This window comes from Recurvomyces mirabilis, assembly GCF_035927965.1.
Source record: "Recurvomyces mirabilis strain CCFEE 5264 chromosome Unknown scaffold_2, whole genome shotgun sequence".
NCBI lineage: Eukaryota > Fungi > Ascomycota > Dothideomycetes > Mycosphaerellales > Teratosphaeriaceae > Recurvomyces > Recurvomyces mirabilis.
The window spans coordinates 1,348,346-1,366,437 of NW_027041936.1; the positions used below are offsets into that span (position 1 = coordinate 1,348,346).

Here is an 18,092-nt window from a genome sequence, read left to right on the forward strand (position 1 = left end):
AGTGCCTGGGAAGCGTGGCCGATAAGCAGGACAAAGACAAGTTGAGGCGGCGCAATCCGTCTTGTGCAGAGCGGCAGGTCTTGGTACTGTATATGACAAGCTTTTATGCGGTAGCCTTAGGTGTGAAGCAGGTCTGTGCCGATACAAGAGGTAGATGGTGGTGGATGTATGATTCTGCTTGTGGTTGCCTTCTACGATACTATGCAAATGAAAGACTGCAATCACATGCACAGACACGCATCCCACATGACGTGGATCTTGCCTGGTGTACATCGGGTGATCTTCGGGGCCTTGCGCGCCACTACCACGAGGAATTGATAGCCAGGAACCATTACCGAAGTACATGTAATAAGGACAGCTAACAAATCAAGACTGTTATCTTGTTTTTATATCAACCCCACTGGACCGGCGAATCCAAGACCACCCAGATGCATTTCGCGCGATCTACAGCGGTATGCCGGAGCCTAGCCGTCTCCTGAAGCTGGAACAACTCCCCAGCACAACAACAACCATAGGCACCAAAATCCGCTTCCTAGGCTGGTCCGTCCTCAACCTCGCCATCGTTTAACCTCTTTCTCACCCACCCACTAACACTCCCCACAGCGTCCACGACTACGACACCACAACAGCCCTCCTAACCCTCCGGGACCACTACCCCGCCACCGCCAAAGACGTCCCCACTATCTTCGTCTCAATCGATAATATCAAGGATGGTCTGGATCACGAGCTTCTGGCTGTCGGCTCGTGGCTGAATGTCATGGGGGCTCTTCGGGCTCGACCTCAGGGTTTTAAGGTCTCGAGACAGGCACGAGTGGCGTTTGTCGATGCTACGATTGTTTGGTCGGCGGGGGCTGTGAGGTTGGAGAGGTATCAGGATGCTGTAGATGGGTATCAGGGGTGTGTTGCCCGGGATGCTGTGTGAAGTCGAATCATGAATCCGTGGGGAGACAAGCACTGTGATCCATGCTTGCTCTTGCTTTCTATGCCTATGTGATCTAAGATATAACTCTATATGTAAGTCTTGCAACGTACAGGTCGCATGGTCTCGATGACGAAAGATCATCACTCCCACGGCAAACTCTCCGGGAAAACCTCCACCCCACTCTCCTCGCCCCGCCACGCCAACAACCGCTTCACCACCTCATCCCCACTCAACCCCTCCGCCACTTCATCCTTCCAAAACCTCTTCCTCCGCTTCCCAGCCAAGGGCTCCCTAATCCCATACAAATCCCTTTCAAACAACCCATAAGCATTCTCATACTCCTTCCTCTGCGTCGTCCTCAACTCCTCCAGCGTAAAGGGGTGATTAATCCCCTGCACCCTGATCCTGCTTGCAGGCCACTTAATAGCCGGCGCATGCAGTTCCAGAAACCGCTGCTGTTTAAATGCATGCGTGATGATGGTGATGTGCTCCGGATACCTTCCCAACAACTCATGATACCGTAAGATGGAAAACAGTAGGTTCTGATAACTATCCGTCGCCCGCTCCTCTAATTGGCACCCGCCGCCTACAGGGGTCGAGAGGTCGCGAGGCGGTAAGTGCGTGCGGAAAATCCTCTCGTACCCCTTCGCCTCCGTCCAGGCCGTCCCTGTCGTGTCGCCGCCGGAGAACATGAGCATGGCTTCCCCACTCGCCTGGTACAAGTTTGCTCCGGCGGTGATGTGGGCGAGGAAAGTGGAGATTTCGCTCGTTTTGTGGGTGGTGGTGTCGGCGCGTTGGAAGTCTTGGAGGGTCCAGGAGGATTCGTCCATGTTGTCTCCGCTGAAGGTGGCGTGGCAGCAGACTATGATTAGGTCTTTGCAGTTGGCCTGTTGGGAGGGGAGGTGGCTTTCTTGAGACATTGTTTGTGAGCGGACGGCGGATGCGGTCAAGCTCGGGGTTGGAGGCTGGAGATGCTGTCAGGCTGGAGATGCTGTCAGGCTGGAGATGCTGTCAGGCTGGGGATGCTGTCAGGCTGTTTCTATGTACAGGAAGTCGTCTACACCGCATCTTTTTCATCGTCTGCTCCGCGGGTGGAATGAAGGGTGCTTTTTCATGAGAAAGCCTAACGTTCCGGCACGTCATCGTTAGGGACAAGAACGATATTCTCACTGGACGTGGAGTGGTCGCCATACTCGCCACTCGCACTCAGTAACCTTGCTTGAACGGCTCCTGTCTTGTCCATGCTACGGTGAGGCTGTTGGCAGTGGCATAGCATCGGCCCACCTTACATACCAGAATAGCTTTCTTTCCGAGGCATGCAGGGCCGCCCCGTATACACATCCAGCAAACGCTTATGTGGTGCGGTAACAACACTGAGGCGGCGCGTATGTACAGCCTAGTTGGAGTTCATAAAGTACTTGGCGGAGACTCATTCGCATATCATCTCCCTATCTCCTTACAAGATCGACAATTCTTGACAGTTCTGACCACGATTCGGAGGTGGTGTTTCAAGTGCCTCAAGCAGGAGCGAACCACGAACCACGAAACGGCGCTACGGCGGCACTAACAAACAAGACCCTGGAAAGCAACGGCTTTTCCCCAAAGGGTACGAGAAACGGTTGTGCATCGCGTCGTCAGCTTGAAGGGCATCCTGAGAGGCCGGCCCTTTGTTTGTTCAATCATTGATTCTTCCGCACACGACATCGACTCCTTTGTTCCACCCTCCATCACCATCACCTCGCTATTCGCATCATCGCGAATCCACTCATTACTCAATTTCATAGATAGTCGATAATACTGCGAGGATCGACGGAGCAACAGTCAGCATCATCCACCTGAAACGTCTGGGCATTGAAGCAGGATGGCTTACCAGGGAGGAGGAGGCGGAGGGGGCTACGGCGACGAGCACAGAGATCACAACATGTCACACGGCGGTGTAAGAGAAACCCCCCTCCTTCACTGCACCACCTCCTCCATCCATCCACACCCACAGTCACTAATGAACCCTCATCAGCAGCAACCCTTCCACGCGCCACCGCCGCAGCACGACAGCAGCGACGACGAACAAGAACGTTCCCTCTTACACGCCAACCCCAACGGCCCTTTCAACGGCCCCTTTGACGAACCGATGAGCCGTGGACACACACCAGGTCTTAATGAGCCCACGGGCTATAGTCTCGAGGAGTCGTATGTCGGCGGCAATGGCTCCACGGGTTACAACAATGGCTATGACGATCAGGCATACAACAGTGGCACGCTTCAAAGTGCTTATGATCCTCCAGACCGCTCACCGAGCCCGTATGCCAGGAGTGACACAGGCAGTACCGAGGCGTGGCGACAACGACAGGTCCCTGGTGGGCCTGCAGCGGCGGCGGGTGGCCTGAAGCGTAATGCTACGCGTAAAGTTAAGCTGGTGCAGGGCGCTGTGCTGAGTGCCGACTACCCTGTCCCGTCCGCCATCCAAAACGCAGTGCAAGCCAAATACCGCAACGATCTGGAGAGTGGGAGCGAGGAGTTCACACATCTGCGATACACCGCCGCCACTTGCGACCCGAACGACTTCACCCTCAAGAATGGCTACAATCTTCGGCCGGCCATGTATAACAGACATACCGAGCTGCTGATTGCCGTCACCTACTACAATGAGGACAAGACTCTGACAGCACGTACCTTGCATGGTGTCATGCAGAACATTCGCGAGATTGTCAACTTGAAGAAGTCGGAGTTCTGGAATAAAGGTGGACCGGCGTGGCAGAAGATTGTCGTGTGCTTGGTCTTCGACGGTATTGATCCTTGCGACAAAGGCACGCTGGATGTGCTGGCGACTGTTGGTGTCTACCAGGATGGTATCATGAAAAAGGACATTGACGGGAAAGAGACGGTGGCGCATATCTTCGAATACACTACACAGCTCTCCGTGACGCCGAACCAGCAGCTCATCCGGCCGCTTGACGATGGCCCGTCGACCCTCCCACCAGTGCAAATGATGTTCTGCTTGAAGCAAAAGAACAGCAAGAAGATCAACTCGCACAGATGGCTCTTCACAGCCTTCGGCCGCATCCTGAACCCGGAAGTCTGCATCCTCCTCGACGCCGGCACGAAGCCCGGCCACAAAGCCCTCCTCGCCCTCTGGGAAGCCTTCTACAACGACAAAGACCTGGGCGGGGCCTGTGGTGAAATCCACGCCTTGCTCGGCAAAGGCTGGAGGAACCTCCTCAATCCCCTCGTCGCGATCCAAAATTTCGAGTACAAAATCTCCAATATCCTCGACAAACCGCTCGAATCCTCCTTCGGCTACGTCTCCGTGCTGCCCGGTGCTTTCTCCGCGTACCGTTTCCGCGCTATCATGGGCAGGCCACTGGAACAGTATTTCCACGGCGATCATACGTTGTCCAAACAGCTCGGGCCGAAGGGAATCGAGGGCATGAATATCTTCAAGAAGAACATGTTCTTGGCTGAAGACCGTATCTTGTGTTTCGAGCTCGTGGCCAAGGCCGGCAGCAAATGGCATCTCACCTACGTCAAGGCCTCGAAGGGCGAGACTGATGTGCCGGAAGGTGCTCCCGAGTTTATTGGTCAACGTCGTCGATGGCTCAATGGGTCGTTCGCGGCTACACTCTACTCGCTCATGCATTTCTCCCGGATGTACCGGTCTGGTCATAACATCATTCGCATGATTTTCTTCCATATCCAGTTCATCTACAACATCATGGTCACCTTCCTGAGTTGGTTCTCTCTTGGTAAGTCGAGCTGGCCCCCTCAACATTTAACGCAGCTCAGCTAACGAATATGTTCCACCAGCATCATACTACTTAACGACTGTAGTAATCATGGACCTGGTCGGCAACCCTAGCAGTACAAACAACAACCACGCCTTCCCCTTCGGCAACGAAGTGACCCCCATCTTCAACACCGTTCTCAAATACCTCTACCTGGCCTTCCTCCTCCTCCAATTCATCCTCGCCCTCGGCAACCGCCCCAAAGGAAGCAAATGGTCCTACATCATCTCCTTCGCCCTCTTCGGCCTCATCCAAATCTACGTCATCATCCTCTCCCTCTACCTCGTCGTCCGCGCCTTCACCCACAAGGGCGCGGGATCAACCGACATCGACTTGAACGACGGCGCGGGCAAATTCTTCCAATCCTTCTTCGCCTCCACCAGCTCCGGCATCATCATCATCGCGCTCGCGGCGACCTTCGGTCTCTACTTCGTCGCTTCCTTCTTATACCTCGACCCTTGGCACATGTTCACGTCCTTCCCGCAATACATCGTCATGATGACCAGCTACATCAACATCCTAACCGTCTACGCCTACTGCAATTGGCACGACGTCTCGTGGGGAACCAAGGGAGCCGATAAAGCTGACGCCCTGCCCTCTGCCAAGACCGAGAAGGCGAGTGATGGTAAGGGAGCCGTGATCGAGGAAGTGGATTTACCACAAGCGGACATCGACTCCCAATTCGAACAAACCGTCAAGCGCGCACTCACCCCTTACGCCCCTCCGAAGGAAGAAACGAAGAAATCGCTCGAAGACAGCTATAAGTCCTTCCGCACCCGGGTAGTCACGGCCTGGATCTTCTCCAACGCCTTGTTAGCGGTGGCCATCACGAGCGATAGTTTCGACAAGTTCGGGTTCAGTTCGGGTGCTACGTCTCGGACGGCGAATTTCTTCCGCGCGTTGCTTTGGGCGACGGCGGGGTTGTCGCTGGTGAGGTTTTTGGGGTGTTTGTGGTTTTTGGGGCGGAGTGGGTTGCTTTGTTGTTTTGCTCGGCGGTAGATGCTCTGGCTAAGGGTGTGGGGTGTGGGGTGTGGGTGTTGGTTTGGTTGTGAGCATGGGATCTGGGGGCCTGGTGCTTCCTTTGCTGGGTGGTGATGAGATGGGAGTCTTTTTGTGGGAGTTTTGGGGAGAGAAGGAATTTATACCATTACTGACTGCCTTTCTCGACATGAGATGGAGGGTATGTTTTGCCATTCAGCGGGCGATGATTTGGGGGGATTGGATGGGGTTGAGTTGGAAAAGGGGCTTGGAGTTCTCGACATGTGGGGTTTTGTTGTAGCATTAGCATTAGCATTAGCATCTTTGTCTCAATCGTCTATTACAGCTTATTATCATGATTCCTTTCCGTCCCTTTTGAGGCTTGCTTCGAGTACTCTCCAGGGTTGTCATCTACTTTCCTCCTTCAACCGATTCCTCCCGCGATCACATGCTAGCAGCCATCTTTCTCCCTTCTCTGCCATCGCGGGGAAAAGCGGGCAGAGTTCAAGCCACATGTGACACGAACGATCATCCACTTCCGAGTTGTGCGTTGGCGAAAGGCGAAGCTCACTACTTCACCGATTTAATTTCTTGTTACCTTATTGTTGCCTTGTTGTTTCGAGGTCATTATTGCCCTTACACCGCTGTCTGAAAAGCACTATCTATAAAGACCATTTGAACATCTGCTAAATGGAATCGAGAAGCCGCGCCGTCTATCAAGCCGATACCGATCATTCACACCCACCTATACAGTGACACGGCGATAGATCACTACTCAGCTAGCTACACCAGACGTGACCTGACCAGCTGCCTGGAACACTACAACTCCTACTCCAACCGGAGCAGTAAGAGATAAAATACCCAACCATGCGCGAACGCGACCTCCGCAAACAAGCTCTCGAATCCGGCAAAACCGTCTCCCGCGCCGCCCGCTCCAAACTCACCACCCCCTCCTCCAGCCGCGCCAATAGCGCCACCCCGTCCCGTGTCGGGTCCCGCCTCCCATCCCGCAACGCCTCGGACGACGACGAGGACGGATTGAGCGATACCACGCAATGGAGCACGGCCAGCATCGATGAGATGATCTCGCCTCCTGGCGGTGGCGAGGAGCTCGAGGGGGAAGGCACGGATGCCTGGGTGGGGGTGTTGGAGAGTCAGATGGAGGAGATTGTGGAGAGGAAGCGGAGTTCGGCGCAAGGGAGGGAGGAGGCGCTGCGGATGTTTTGTGCGCTGGTGACGAGACACTATGCTGCGGAGCAATTGAAGGGGAGGACGGGGGAGTTGGTGGCGGCGATGTTGAAGAGTGTTAAGGGGGCGGGGAGTGGAAAGGAGGTTGTGCTTGCGCTGAAGGCGTTGGCGTTGGTCGTTGTGACGGAGCCGAGTGATGAGGTGTATGATGCTCTTTCTGGTCCGGTAAAGACCTGTATTTCCGACTCGGCGTTCCCTGCGGCGAAAGTGGCGGGATTACGTTGTCTCAGCGTCGCGACATTTTACGGCGGTGCCACGCTGGAGGAGACGGAAGGCGTGATGGAATTTCTCCTGGATGTCGTTTCTTCGGATGGTGCGGTGGTGGGCGAGATGGATGATAGTGCTATCGTTACCGCGGCGATTGAGGAATGGGGGTTCCTGGCGACGCAGATGGAGGATCTGGAAGAGGGGACGGAGACCGCGATGGAGACGTTTGTCGAGCAGTTGGAGAGTGCGAGCGCGGAGGTGCAGATCGCGGCGGGCGATTGTATTGCACTGTTGTACGAGAAGAGTTATACCGATGCCGAGTCTGACGAAGAACCCGCCGAAGAGGACGAAGACGAGGATCAGACAAACGGCCACAATCATGGTCCGCGGATGGTGAAGCGCTACACGGTCTACAGAAACCTCCCCCAGCTCCTCTCGACCCTCACCGCCCTCTCCAAACTCTCGTCCAAACACCTCTCAAAGAAGGATAGGAAACAACTCCATATTACTTTCTCCGACATCCTAACTACAGTCGAGAAACCCACCCGCGGCCCACGATACAGCACTGCGCTGGATGAGGAGGGGAGGGAGATGGGGAGTCGGTTGAAAGTCGCTGTGGGGAGAGGGGGCGGTAGGATGACCATCGATAAGTGGTGGAAGTTGCATCGGTTGCATGGGCTGAAGAGGTTGTTGGGGGAGGGGTTTTTGGTGCATTATGCGGGGAATCAGGTGGTTTTTGATAGTTTGCCGGTTTTTGTTGAGGAGTGAGTGGGTGATTTAGAAGTAGTGGAGGTGGAGGTGGAGGTGGAGGAGTCGTGAATGCCGACGACTCGGTCATGAGTGCTTCCTCTAATTTCTCCTTTATCTCACATTGTGATTTCGGCGCACGTTTCTTGGCCAGTAGGCACGTCGTTCAATGTGTACAAATTAGTATCCTACTAGTAACATCATTCCACCAAAAAGCGATGTCGCATGCTACACATGACGCCAAGCTTGGAGGCTTGAGGCGGTGTCTCGATCAGCAGACCGAAATACGATTCTGCAAATTGTATCGACAACCAGACCTATTCGACTACAAGTATCACGTTACGTGCTGTTTGCTGCATGAAGTGATGTGAACAATTAAAGACTTTGTGAGAGGCAGCGAGCTTTGCACCGAAAATGGCATCGAACGACTATGAAGCGATCAACAAAGCTAATTGGGACGAACGAGCGCCTGAGGTATGATCACGCTTGGCTCAGGAGAAGCAAGAATGAGGACCTTACTGAACTGCTTTGTAGCATGCCAAAGCGCCAAGCTACTCAGTGGACCGTTTTATCAAAGATCCGAAGTATCTTTCTGATGTCGTGAAGTTCGACATACCACTGCTACCAGATATCAACGGTCTTGACATCGTGCACCTGCAATGCCACATTGGAACAGACACGATATCGCTGGCAAGACGTGGAGCCAGATCTGTTGTCGGGCTCGACTTCAGCTCAGCTAGTCTGGAGGTCGCACGTTCTCTAGCCGCATCTGCTGCTGGAGGGGATCGAGTGAAGTATGTGGAAGGAAGTGTATACGATGCTGTCGAGGCTTGCGGAGCGGGAGCTTTCGATATGGTATTTACTGGCATCGGGGCACTCTGCTGGATACCCTCTATAAAGCGCTGGGCGGAAGTGGTCTCCAAATTACTGAAGCCGGGGGGTCGTCTCTTCATCCGCGAAGGTCATCCGATGCTCTGGGCCATCGATGAGAAGGTCGAGGACCATATCTCGGTGCGATATCCATACTTCGAGACCCAGACCGGCGAGGTCTTCGATGAGGATACCACGTATGTGAAGCTAGCAGATGACTCGAAGGTCAAGGAGAGTGGTTTCAAAAGTACCAAGACTGTAAATTGGAACCATGGGCTGGGTGAGACCGTGACGGCGCTGATGAGTGCTGGTCTTCGATTGGAGACGTTTGTCGAGCACAAGAGTGTGCCGTGGGAGGCTTTGCCTGGTAAGATGCGGGAGCGTGATGATGGAGAGTTTGAGCTTTGGGAAGGACAGATGAATTGTCCGTTGACGTATACTCTGGTTGCGGTCAAGAGTTGTTGACAGCATGGTCGCATACCATATCTTTAGCAAGGACATGAAGGACGAGCTCCAGGAGTAAGATGGGGTCCCGGAGTCTGTCTCCCGATGGTGTCGAGTCGGTGATAGAAAGCTCACCAGGGAGTTTCTGGTGTTGTCAAGGCTTTAGCTGATGATGATGGCATGCTAAAGCTTCAGCTTAGTCGGATAATCTCCCATTCCAACCCACTAGAAGGACTTCCCAGGTCGGCTCTCTGGGTAGATAAGTACACTATCTGCTCCGGGAGCCAAGCCAAGTGATTGTCCAAATCCAGCTTGGGTCGCACAGGATGACCGGATGACTCCAGGAACAGATACTCCAGGCTGTATGCTTTCAACGGGTTATACCACACCTGAGGACAATCGTACGTCTCCAAACCGACTCCGCATCTCTCCCATGTATCTGTCTTTACCGCGTGCTCGGCCCCTTGGCACACAAGCAGGAAGTACACGAAGCCGTAGCCTCCATAGACTCGCAGAGCTTTCACGTCGATTGATTCTCCAGAACTTTGGTATGGACAGTCTAGCCATGCCTCGCCCAGGATAGTGTCATCGCTTCTTTTGAGCGTAGCTTGGAACTTGTCTCGCTCGTTCAGTCCGAATTGACATGTGACCGCAATGGTTTGTACGCGCAGAGTGAGGATGCCTTGAGAGACTTTGCCGAACGGATCGCTAGTGCTTAGCGAAATATTGCTTTCGACCAAGGTCGGGTCACGAACTGACTTGACCGGTTCGTGATCAGTGGTGGGAAATCGTATCGCCCCTCTCACAGAAGCCCACGACCAGACTGGCGTCATGTCCTGGCTGAGATAAGGGCAGTCATGTGTGAGGACATTCTCGCACCGCGTTCGGGAGGGAGCACTGCGATCTGCATACCAGACCAAGCCAGTCAAGTCTTGTGCCCAAATGCCAGCCAGGTACGATGCCTTGGTCCGCATTGCAATGACTGCAGCCAAGCCAGATAGAGATGGCAACTTGTCTTCCACGAAAGTCAGCTCACGCTTGGTTGCCTGGCGAACGAGATGCTTCCACAACATAAACTCTGTTTTCGTCGAGATCGCTGCTCCGGTGTGTAAAGCAAGCACTCGCTTGAAATCGGCACCCTCCGACGTCACGAGATCGGCCAGGCTGACCCTCGAGCGATCTTCGATGGTAGAGGTCTCCTGTCGTGAGCATGTCTGGCACTCCCAATATAGACCAGATCTCGAGTAATTGAGCACACGAGTAGCGAGCAGTCGCTCCTGCAGTACCCAGCCCCGTGAGTTCAGCGCAGCATACTGGAATATGTGCTTCCGGTCAGGAGGTTGTCGGCGCATGGTCAGCACATCTACGGGTGGAGATGGCGTCGACCAGTGTGCTCGTCTCATCTCAACCGTCCTCGGAGCTGCACGATCAGCCAAGAAGCGCTCCCAGCTGCAATTACTATCTAGTGCCGCAAGCGTCAACCACGAGTCTCGGTAGTAAGATCCCATGTTTTGACACTCTCGAGCCCAGTCTTCGGGTGAGTCTTGCACAATGCAAAGCGAATCTATCCAGAGATATCGCACGCCCAGCAGCTTAGTGGCCTCGATTGCATCTCGAAACGTAGGAGGAAACATGTGGAACGGAATGCCTTTGCAGAGTGCGCTGACATTTGTGGTTGTAGTCGTCGACTTGCCCGCCATGGTACCCCACCTATGTGACAGGGCGGTGTAGCGATGGTCCGGGACTTGAGCAACAGGAGTAATCAGGCTGGCATTCAGCAGTCGCACGCGCTCTTCTGAAACGTCCAATACCCTAGTTGGTAACTTTGATCAGGCTGACGATCCACAGCTCGAATGTGCTTCGCAGCACTCTTTCACCCAGTCCTTCACAAGTTCAACATTTCTCCTTGACAATGGATTGGCCTCCAGGACTCGAAGCCTTTGTTCGTCGGGGCTGAAGACGGAGTGAAGTAGCTCAAATCGTAAGACTTTATTACCGCCACCGTCGTGCAGTTTGAACTCCAGCACATCATCTACGATCCTTGCTTCGGAATCTCTGTTCTTGTCGTACGATCGATTATCGTTGACACAAGCTCGGACGAGCTTGCAAGATTTGCAGCCCAGTTGTGCACTGCGGCATAGATACTCGAAGCTATGGTGACCCTCGAAGTCGCTGCCTCTACTAATCATCCCCAGAGAGGCGCCACATGAGCCACAGTCAGCTCCTGTCAGTCGATATTCTTGCTCCTGATGTCTCTGCTGTCGGTATCTGTCGATAGAGAGAGCTTCCCTGTAAGCCTTCTGCCGCTTGATTGTGTCGTACGGCATGTAATTGGGATCTAAGAATTGATCAGGCCGGCGATGCTTAATCTGCCATGCACTCTGCTCGTGGCCGAATCGGATCGGAGCTGGTGGCTGCTGTATAGCAGGATTCCAGGTGGGCAAGACAACTGCATCTTGCTGGTGAATGGGTAATATTGGAGTTGGTCGTTGCGGAGCAGGATTCCAGGCAGGTGGATCATTGCCTCTCGTGTTCGTTCGCCCTCCATGCTGTTGATGGACAACACTGCTTGTTCCTGGTTGCTGCCGAATAGCAGAAGACCAGTACAGGCTTTGATTGTGTAGCCTACGATGGGAATACCCAGTAGAGCTGGGGCGGTCACCAAGTTGGCTTGGAGAAAGGCCACTGCTGGCTAAGGTGTCATACAATTCATCGTCCATTAGAGCAGGGATGTACAGTCCAGTGGGCATGACAGGATGATCGATCGCGCTCGGTAGGGGGGATGGTCACAGTCGCTGTTCCTCCTGGAACCGAGCCGCGTTTAAATGTTAGATCCCGTCATAAAGGAAGGACTAGGGGGGGTGATCGATATAGCAAGGTGTCTGTTCAACAATGTCGCTCGTAAGAAGCGATAGTACTTACTATTCAGACTTGTGTCATGAACACCGTTGATGAACCGCTTCCGAGTCCTCACCCCCTTTGGCTGTGGCTGACAATGGTGGACGCGGTGCTCTTGGCGTTTGAGGACCTACCTCCAGCATCGTCCGTTACATAATGCGCGGACTACCACTGTCACCAGACAAGCTAAGAGGCATTACAATAAATTCGCGCTGTTGTGCAACGTGGTTGTGAACCATTGGAGTTCCGGCTCTAAGTGCCATTGTGCAGTCAAGATCACCCACCCGCCCCGCAACAATCTCTTGCGGGCGTAAAGATAGTCAGCATGGATATACCCGACGGCCGAGAGCCCTTGAAAATCACATGGTGGAATGCATGCATCATGAGCGCTGCGATATGGACGTGAGAAAGAATGTAGTTTAGATCTTGAGGTGAGAAGCAAAGTCAAACGCGAAGACCACTTTGACGCGCCCGCGTCGCGCTTCGACGCGTGCACCAGCCATCTTCGAACCTACATGTGCTTACTTCGTCGTGTTCGCATTGACACAGTGTTTTGCCAACGGCATTGGCGACGCATCTCCCTTCTAGCACTACACGGAGCAGCAGACACTATACCACAAATATCTCATCAATGGCGCCCACAAGGAAGCGAAAGCACGATGCGAGCGATAGTCAACAAACCAGTAAACATGCATCGACACCAAGTATAGCCGACTTTGGCACCGTCAGCAAATCATCCGTACCTGTGTCAAGTTCGAAGAAGCTCAAGACGTCACAAAACCCCGGTGGACTGTCAATACTGAGCGAGCCGGCCACTACAGCATCAACGAAATGCGCGAAACGCAAGCGAAGCAGCGAGCCTGCCGCCGATGGTCTTCTGGTGTCCCAAGTCACGGACGTGTCCTCAGAAGGTATTTCCAAGCAATTTGCGATGTCACCAGGTTCACCTAGAACCAAAAGAGCCAAGAAGATTTTCCCACCATCGCCAGCGGAAACCCCAAGCAAGAAAGCTGCAGCACTGTTCGACAAACTGAAGATCCAGCCCATATCATTCTCCCTTGGCCACGATTCGGCGGGCATTGATACACCTCCTGATACACCAGAAGAGCAAAAGCTAGTGCACCAGCAGGACTGGCCCGCGGAGTTGCAGGACCTGTGCGACTTACATGCTGCATTCTTGACAGCGCTATCACTATACTATGCGCATAACGGTACTTCCTCTCCCGTTGGTGTCAGGAGCTTGCTCGACATGATCTCAAAGAATTGGAAGAAGCGGTCTGTGAATCTCTTGGACATGCAGCGCCTGCTTGCTATCGGGCATGCTGGGCGAGCCGAGTTCACCCTGGAGGACTATAGCAGAGCTGGAATCTGCATGAACCGAGCACAAGCTCGAGGGCGCGGGCTGCAGCGAGCTGCTAGTTATGTCGATGAGGATGATCTGAATATGCGATTCCAAGAAGCTCTGCAGGCAGCATGGCACAGGCGGCATCAAGTAGCCGAGAAGGAAGATGACAGTCCAAGCACTTTTCTCGCACAGCTTCCCATCATCGAGATAGTTGCAAACGGTTCGGTGGAGAATGCCTCGTCATTGTTCGCTCGGGGTCAGCAGCGACTGGCAGACATCAAAGCAGCACAGGCAGGCGCGAACGCGACATCCGAGTCACAAACCGGCAGCATTATGGCTGAGCACAGGACGACAAAGGCAGTGCAAAGTCGAGGGACGAGCTTACTGGATCGTGTACTAGCAAGGCAAGCGTCAACAGCCTCCATGCCAGCGGGACCCACCAAAGCACAACTAGAGCGCAAGGCTGCTCTTCACAGAATCGAGGATATCGCACGAGCGCTGAGCCTGCTGGTGAGCGTGAAGCCAAGAGCGACCGTGAGTATGCATGCCGCGGTTCAGCAGCTGCAGCAGAGCTTGCGCAACCCGATTAGCAGGGAGGAAGTTGAGCGGTGCCTTGAGCTCATGACGAAGGAGATCACGCCGGGCTTTGTCAATGTGATTACCACGGGATCAGTGAAGGGGGTTGTTGTGATAAGGGCGGCGAGGCTTGATGTTGCAGAGATTCGGGTGAGGGTGGCGCAGGCTGTCGCATGAACGGATGTGAGGAAGATATCGAATAGGCACTATTCCGTTACACTGTGGCAATGTCTCAGTCACTGCCTCTGTACGTCTCCCATGCAATCTCCATCTCCTTATTGCAGTATGAACCCTCGAAAGCTCTCCGCATGAACCAAGGTTGGTGCTTATTGGCGCGGAGGAAATCCCGAAATTTGCCCGGGCCGAGCGGCACGTTCCGCTTATGCGTCGAGCATCGAACTTCACCCTCAACCTCGCTTCACGCACTATAATTCTGCTACTTGAACGTGGTATCGCAGCGCCGGCAAATAGAGCAGAGTATCATCTGTGGGCTCGAACGACTCTCCCAGCCGACTGTTGGTGTGCAAAAATTGCTGCTCTTGCCTGTGGGATCCGCCACACCTTCTCCAGTCATACCTCCTTCACAACTGTGGGAAGGTACGAAATCAATCATGATTCTCATTGGCTTTTAGTACTACTCGAAGAAGTACTGCGATGTCCTGCTGCTTTCGGGGAGACTCCCGACGCTACCAAAAGCGGGCAATGCCTTGGTACCAAAAAATGAACAAAGCCATTGTCCTCGGCACACGCATCGCTTCTCTTCCTAGCAACTATGGCTGCGTAGGCACAGGTATCTGAATACGAGAATCAGCTCCTCGGCTCATGTGTGAGGTTTGTCGACAGTCACTGTAGCTGCTGCTATCATCGGCCCGTGAGCCTCGGCGTGGAGTCACAATAGCAGGGAAATGTTCACATTCACAATAGCACGTTCGACGCCTGAACACGGTCACGAACGGCAGAAATGTCACAAGTGACAATAGTAAACACACAATAGCAGCTGAGTATAACTATCTTTCCTTCTGCGCTCTCTCTTCCTTGATCAAACAACTTCTATCACACATCTGCATCTTACCTACAGTCATACCTAGCATCTCGACAGCATCTAAGAAGCATTTGCACCACATCCATCCATCATCTCGAAGACGTTGATCGTCTCGAACTTTCATCACTTACCAGGAGCGACACTTGGAGCAGACCATCGTTTTTTGGCAGCATCCTCACATTGCTTTACCAGACGCCGGTCGTCTTGACAGCAGCAACCAGCATTCAGAGGAATTTGACAGCCGATAACGAGCTTGTTCACCAGCATTCACAGTTCGAACTCCAAGCAGCAGCGTCCGGTGAATCGTCCGTATTCACGTGTGACGACCATAGCTTGCAAGGTAGCAACGCACGGCCCGCCCCCACACCCTGGCAGTCACTCATCTGCTCGGTCTCCAGACATGTCGGTTTCACCAACCGCAACCTCTGATCCTTTTGTCGATACAAACTCGAACTTCACAGCGATCAACGGCACCAATCGTGAAGCACTTCGCGAAGAGCACACCAAGAACTTCGACAACTACTACATTGACGACACGATTGTGCGCGAGCCGTACGTCGAGCCATCTCCGAAAGTCAAGAAGACTCGCGGCAAGAAGCGGGCTGCCGACGTCAGCGACCCTTCAGACAAGAACGCTGAACCTTCGAAGAAGATGAAAATTGCGACCAAGGAGACTTCGTCAAGCTCTGCTGAAGGCGACGTCACTTCAGAAGAGACTCAAGTTCGTCGCTCCGGCCGCTCCACTGCAGGGCAGAAGCGCAAAGCCGACGACTTCGCCACCGAACAGCCTATCACGCCAGAATCGCCGCTTGCCAAGAAGTCGAAGCCGTCTGCAAACGCCACGAGCAAAGTCGGAGGCAAGGCAGTCGACATGGAGCCTGTAACGCCACCTCGAAAGCGTCCAGCCAGTATCACCCGCACTCTTCGTACCGAGCGCAAGTATCCGAAGACTCGCACGCCCTCCTTGCAGCTTGCCAAGAAGACTGAAGTCACGCTCGCCGACGATTCAGACGCCGAGCTCAAAGCCGAGAGTCTAGAGCCCAGCGATGCTGAAGAGTCTGCTGTCAAGTCTTCTCGTGCTTCTGGCAAACAGACACCATGCAAGAAAGAAGTCAAGAGTGCCGTGCCTAGCGACTACAAAGGCATCGCCACTAGTCTGGGAACGACATCAGAGAAGCCTGACAATGCCCCACTCGACCATCCTTGGGCTTGTGCTAATCGTGCCTGCTGCTCCGGCATGACTTGGTACCACCGCGAGTCCAAAGGCAGTGACGGCTTCGGACGCAAGACCATCTCCCAATTCTTTGGCCGCAACAAGAAGGAGACTCATCGTATCGACGGCGATGTCTGGCACACGTACTGTCGCAAAGACTACCAGCGGATGTACTACAAGGCAATCCGTGCTGAAGGTGGCGAGTACAAGTGGCACATGGACAATCTCAACCAGCAGTTCATCCGTCTCAAGCTGTGGCGTCCCGAGGCTACCTTCACAGTTGGGCTCAGCAAGAAGATGGGTGAGAAGGCCAGCGAGTGGCATCGAATCTTACGCAAGCATAAGAGTGACAAGGGTGCCGCCAAGGTTGAGTTCGACAAGCACAAGACGTGGGGTGTCAAGGAAGCCAAGGTGTCGAAGCGCAAGACTGTCAAGACGTCCACGCCAGAAGACTCTTTCCCTGTCGACTTCGTCGATCAGTTCTCGGCTACGTGCTGCAAGAGTGATGTCGACTACGATGGCATCGAGGACACGATGCACTATCTGCAGGATCTGTACGACGATGAAACTCTGATGCACATGCCGCCGATTGAGTTTCTGATCAGCGATGTGAAGAAGGGCGAGACTGTCAATGATCCGAAGAAGAACTATCAGCTTTGGATTGATGAGATGGAGAATGAGACCCCGTCAGAGGCAGAAGCTGATGGGGCTGAAGAGGCCGAGGATGGTGCTGCGGCTGAGAAAGCTGACAGCGGCGAGGAGATCAAGGTTGAGCCCACTGCCAGCGAGGTCGAGCCCACTGCCAGCGAGGTCGAGCCCACTGCTAGTGACGACGAGGGCTCTGACATCCGCGTTGCTGCTCCTCTAAGCCAGATCAGAAATGATCCGGACTTCTTCGGCCATCTGCAAGAACTCACCGCCAAGTTTGCCGCCGCCTCCAAGCACGCCCATCACGACGATGAAGACGACAGCGCTGCCTCCGAAGCCGATCAAAGCGATGATGAAGCAGAGGAGATCATCATATCCCAGGCTCGTAGACCCAGCCACACCGAGTACAGCACCAGCTCCATTGTCAACTCTATCGAACAGTCAGTCCCCGCTCCCGCTCCTCTGCCCCTCTACACGCCACCGAAACCCATCGTCAAGAAGCCTTTCAAGCTGACTCCTGTCGATCCAACAGGCCGATATGAGCGGCTATCGACTACACTCGGTTCTAAGCCGGGTAATGGTAGGACACCGCCGGTGGTTGATCGGATCGTTAAGCATTAGAGCTATGGAGTTCGTGGAGGGTCACACACAGTCCGTGGCCTCCCGGTCGCTCGATGACCAGTACCATTTACCCGGTGCTGTATGGTATTTCTCTCATATGACTGCCTCGTCATCCTCGCCCGCGAGCGAGGTCTTAACTACGATACAGCACTTACGATTGACGAACGATGTGAGTGCGATACATTGCATCCACCAACTATTTAACGGCCGATACAACGACTTCTTTTGCATGCGAACAAGCGAGTGGTATTCCGATCTTGGTTTTGATACAGGCGTTTGGGCGGCACGGCATTCTTGACTTTTACTTGCAACGACTTCTATGCTACGATGACACTTGCGCGATGATGCATGAGCTTGAGAATACGCTGTGCTGTGGGTTCACATGGCTGATGAGATGATTGCTTGCTTGCCTGCTTGCTTGCTGAGTGGTATGATAGAGCATGGGTTTGAGGCATGGGTCATCAACACAAACGCGAAGAGAGAGATGATAATGCGGAACGATGTGCTTGAACTTGTACTTGTATCATGTACTTGAGCTTGCTTGCTTTCTTGCT

At 53.7% G+C, this 18,092-nt stretch overlaps 8 protein-coding genes across 8 annotated transcripts; 6 read left to right on the forward strand and 2 right to left on the reverse strand.

Annotated features, from left to right (window-relative positions):
• Positions 1-454: 454 nt before the first annotated feature.
• Positions 455-922, forward strand: LTS14_001283 (uncharacterized protein; the record flags this gene model as incomplete). The annotated part of the gene is made up of 2 exons (XM_064833992.1): positions 455-540; positions 604-922. The coding sequence occupies 2 exons, from the start codon at positions 455-457 to the stop codon at positions 920-922; spliced, it is 405 nt and encodes a 134-aa protein (XP_064698953.1).
• Positions 923-1,062: 140 nt separating this feature from the next.
• On the reverse strand, positions 1,063-1,842 carry LTS14_001284 (uncharacterized protein; the record flags this gene model as incomplete). Its single annotated transcript, XM_064833993.1, has 1 exon — positions 1,063-1,842. The coding sequence occupies one exon, from the start codon at positions 1,840-1,842 to the stop codon at positions 1,063-1,065; it is 780 nt and encodes a 259-aa protein (XP_064698954.1).
• A 941-nt stretch (positions 1,843-2,783) lies between these two features.
• CHS3_1 (Chitin synthase, class 3) lies at positions 2,784-5,700 on the forward strand (the record flags this gene model as incomplete). Its single annotated transcript, XM_064833994.1, has 2 exons — positions 2,784-4,662; positions 4,748-5,700. 2 exons carry the CDS (start codon positions 2,784-2,786, stop codon positions 5,698-5,700), a joined length of 2,832 nt encoding a protein of 943 aa, XP_064698955.1.
• An 846-nt stretch (positions 5,701-6,546) lies between these two features.
• LTS14_001286 (uncharacterized protein) lies at positions 6,547-7,902 on the forward strand (the record flags this gene model as incomplete). Its single annotated transcript, XM_064833995.1, has 1 exon — positions 6,547-7,902. One exon carries the CDS (start codon positions 6,547-6,549, stop codon positions 7,900-7,902), a length of 1,356 nt encoding a protein of 451 aa, XP_064698956.1.
• A 393-nt stretch (positions 7,903-8,295) lies between these two features.
• Positions 8,296-9,216, forward strand: LTS14_001287 (uncharacterized protein; the record flags this gene model as incomplete). Its single annotated transcript, XM_064833996.1, has 2 exons — positions 8,296-8,355; positions 8,416-9,216. The coding sequence occupies 2 exons, from the start codon at positions 8,296-8,298 to the stop codon at positions 9,214-9,216; spliced, it is 861 nt and encodes a 286-aa protein (XP_064698957.1).
• A 170-nt stretch (positions 9,217-9,386) lies between these two features.
• LTS14_001288 (uncharacterized protein) lies at positions 9,387-11,945 on the reverse strand (the record flags this gene model as incomplete). Its single annotated transcript, XM_064833997.1, has 2 exons — positions 9,387-11,007; positions 11,035-11,945. The coding sequence occupies 2 exons, from the start codon at positions 11,943-11,945 to the stop codon at positions 9,387-9,389; spliced, it is 2,532 nt and encodes an 843-aa protein (XP_064698958.1).
• A 779-nt stretch (positions 11,946-12,724) lies between these two features.
• LTS14_001289 (uncharacterized protein) lies at positions 12,725-14,191 on the forward strand (the record flags this gene model as incomplete). The annotated part of the gene is made up of 1 exon (XM_064833998.1): positions 12,725-14,191. One exon carries the CDS (start codon positions 12,725-12,727, stop codon positions 14,189-14,191), a length of 1,467 nt encoding a protein of 488 aa, XP_064698959.1.
• Positions 14,192-15,456: 1,265 nt separating this feature from the next.
• LTS14_001290 (uncharacterized protein) lies at positions 15,457-17,538 on the forward strand (the record flags this gene model as incomplete). Its single annotated transcript, XM_064833999.1, has 1 exon — positions 15,457-17,538. The coding sequence occupies one exon, from the start codon at positions 15,457-15,459 to the stop codon at positions 17,536-17,538; it is 2,082 nt and encodes a 693-aa protein (XP_064698960.1).
• Positions 17,539-18,092: the final 554 nt, after the last annotated feature.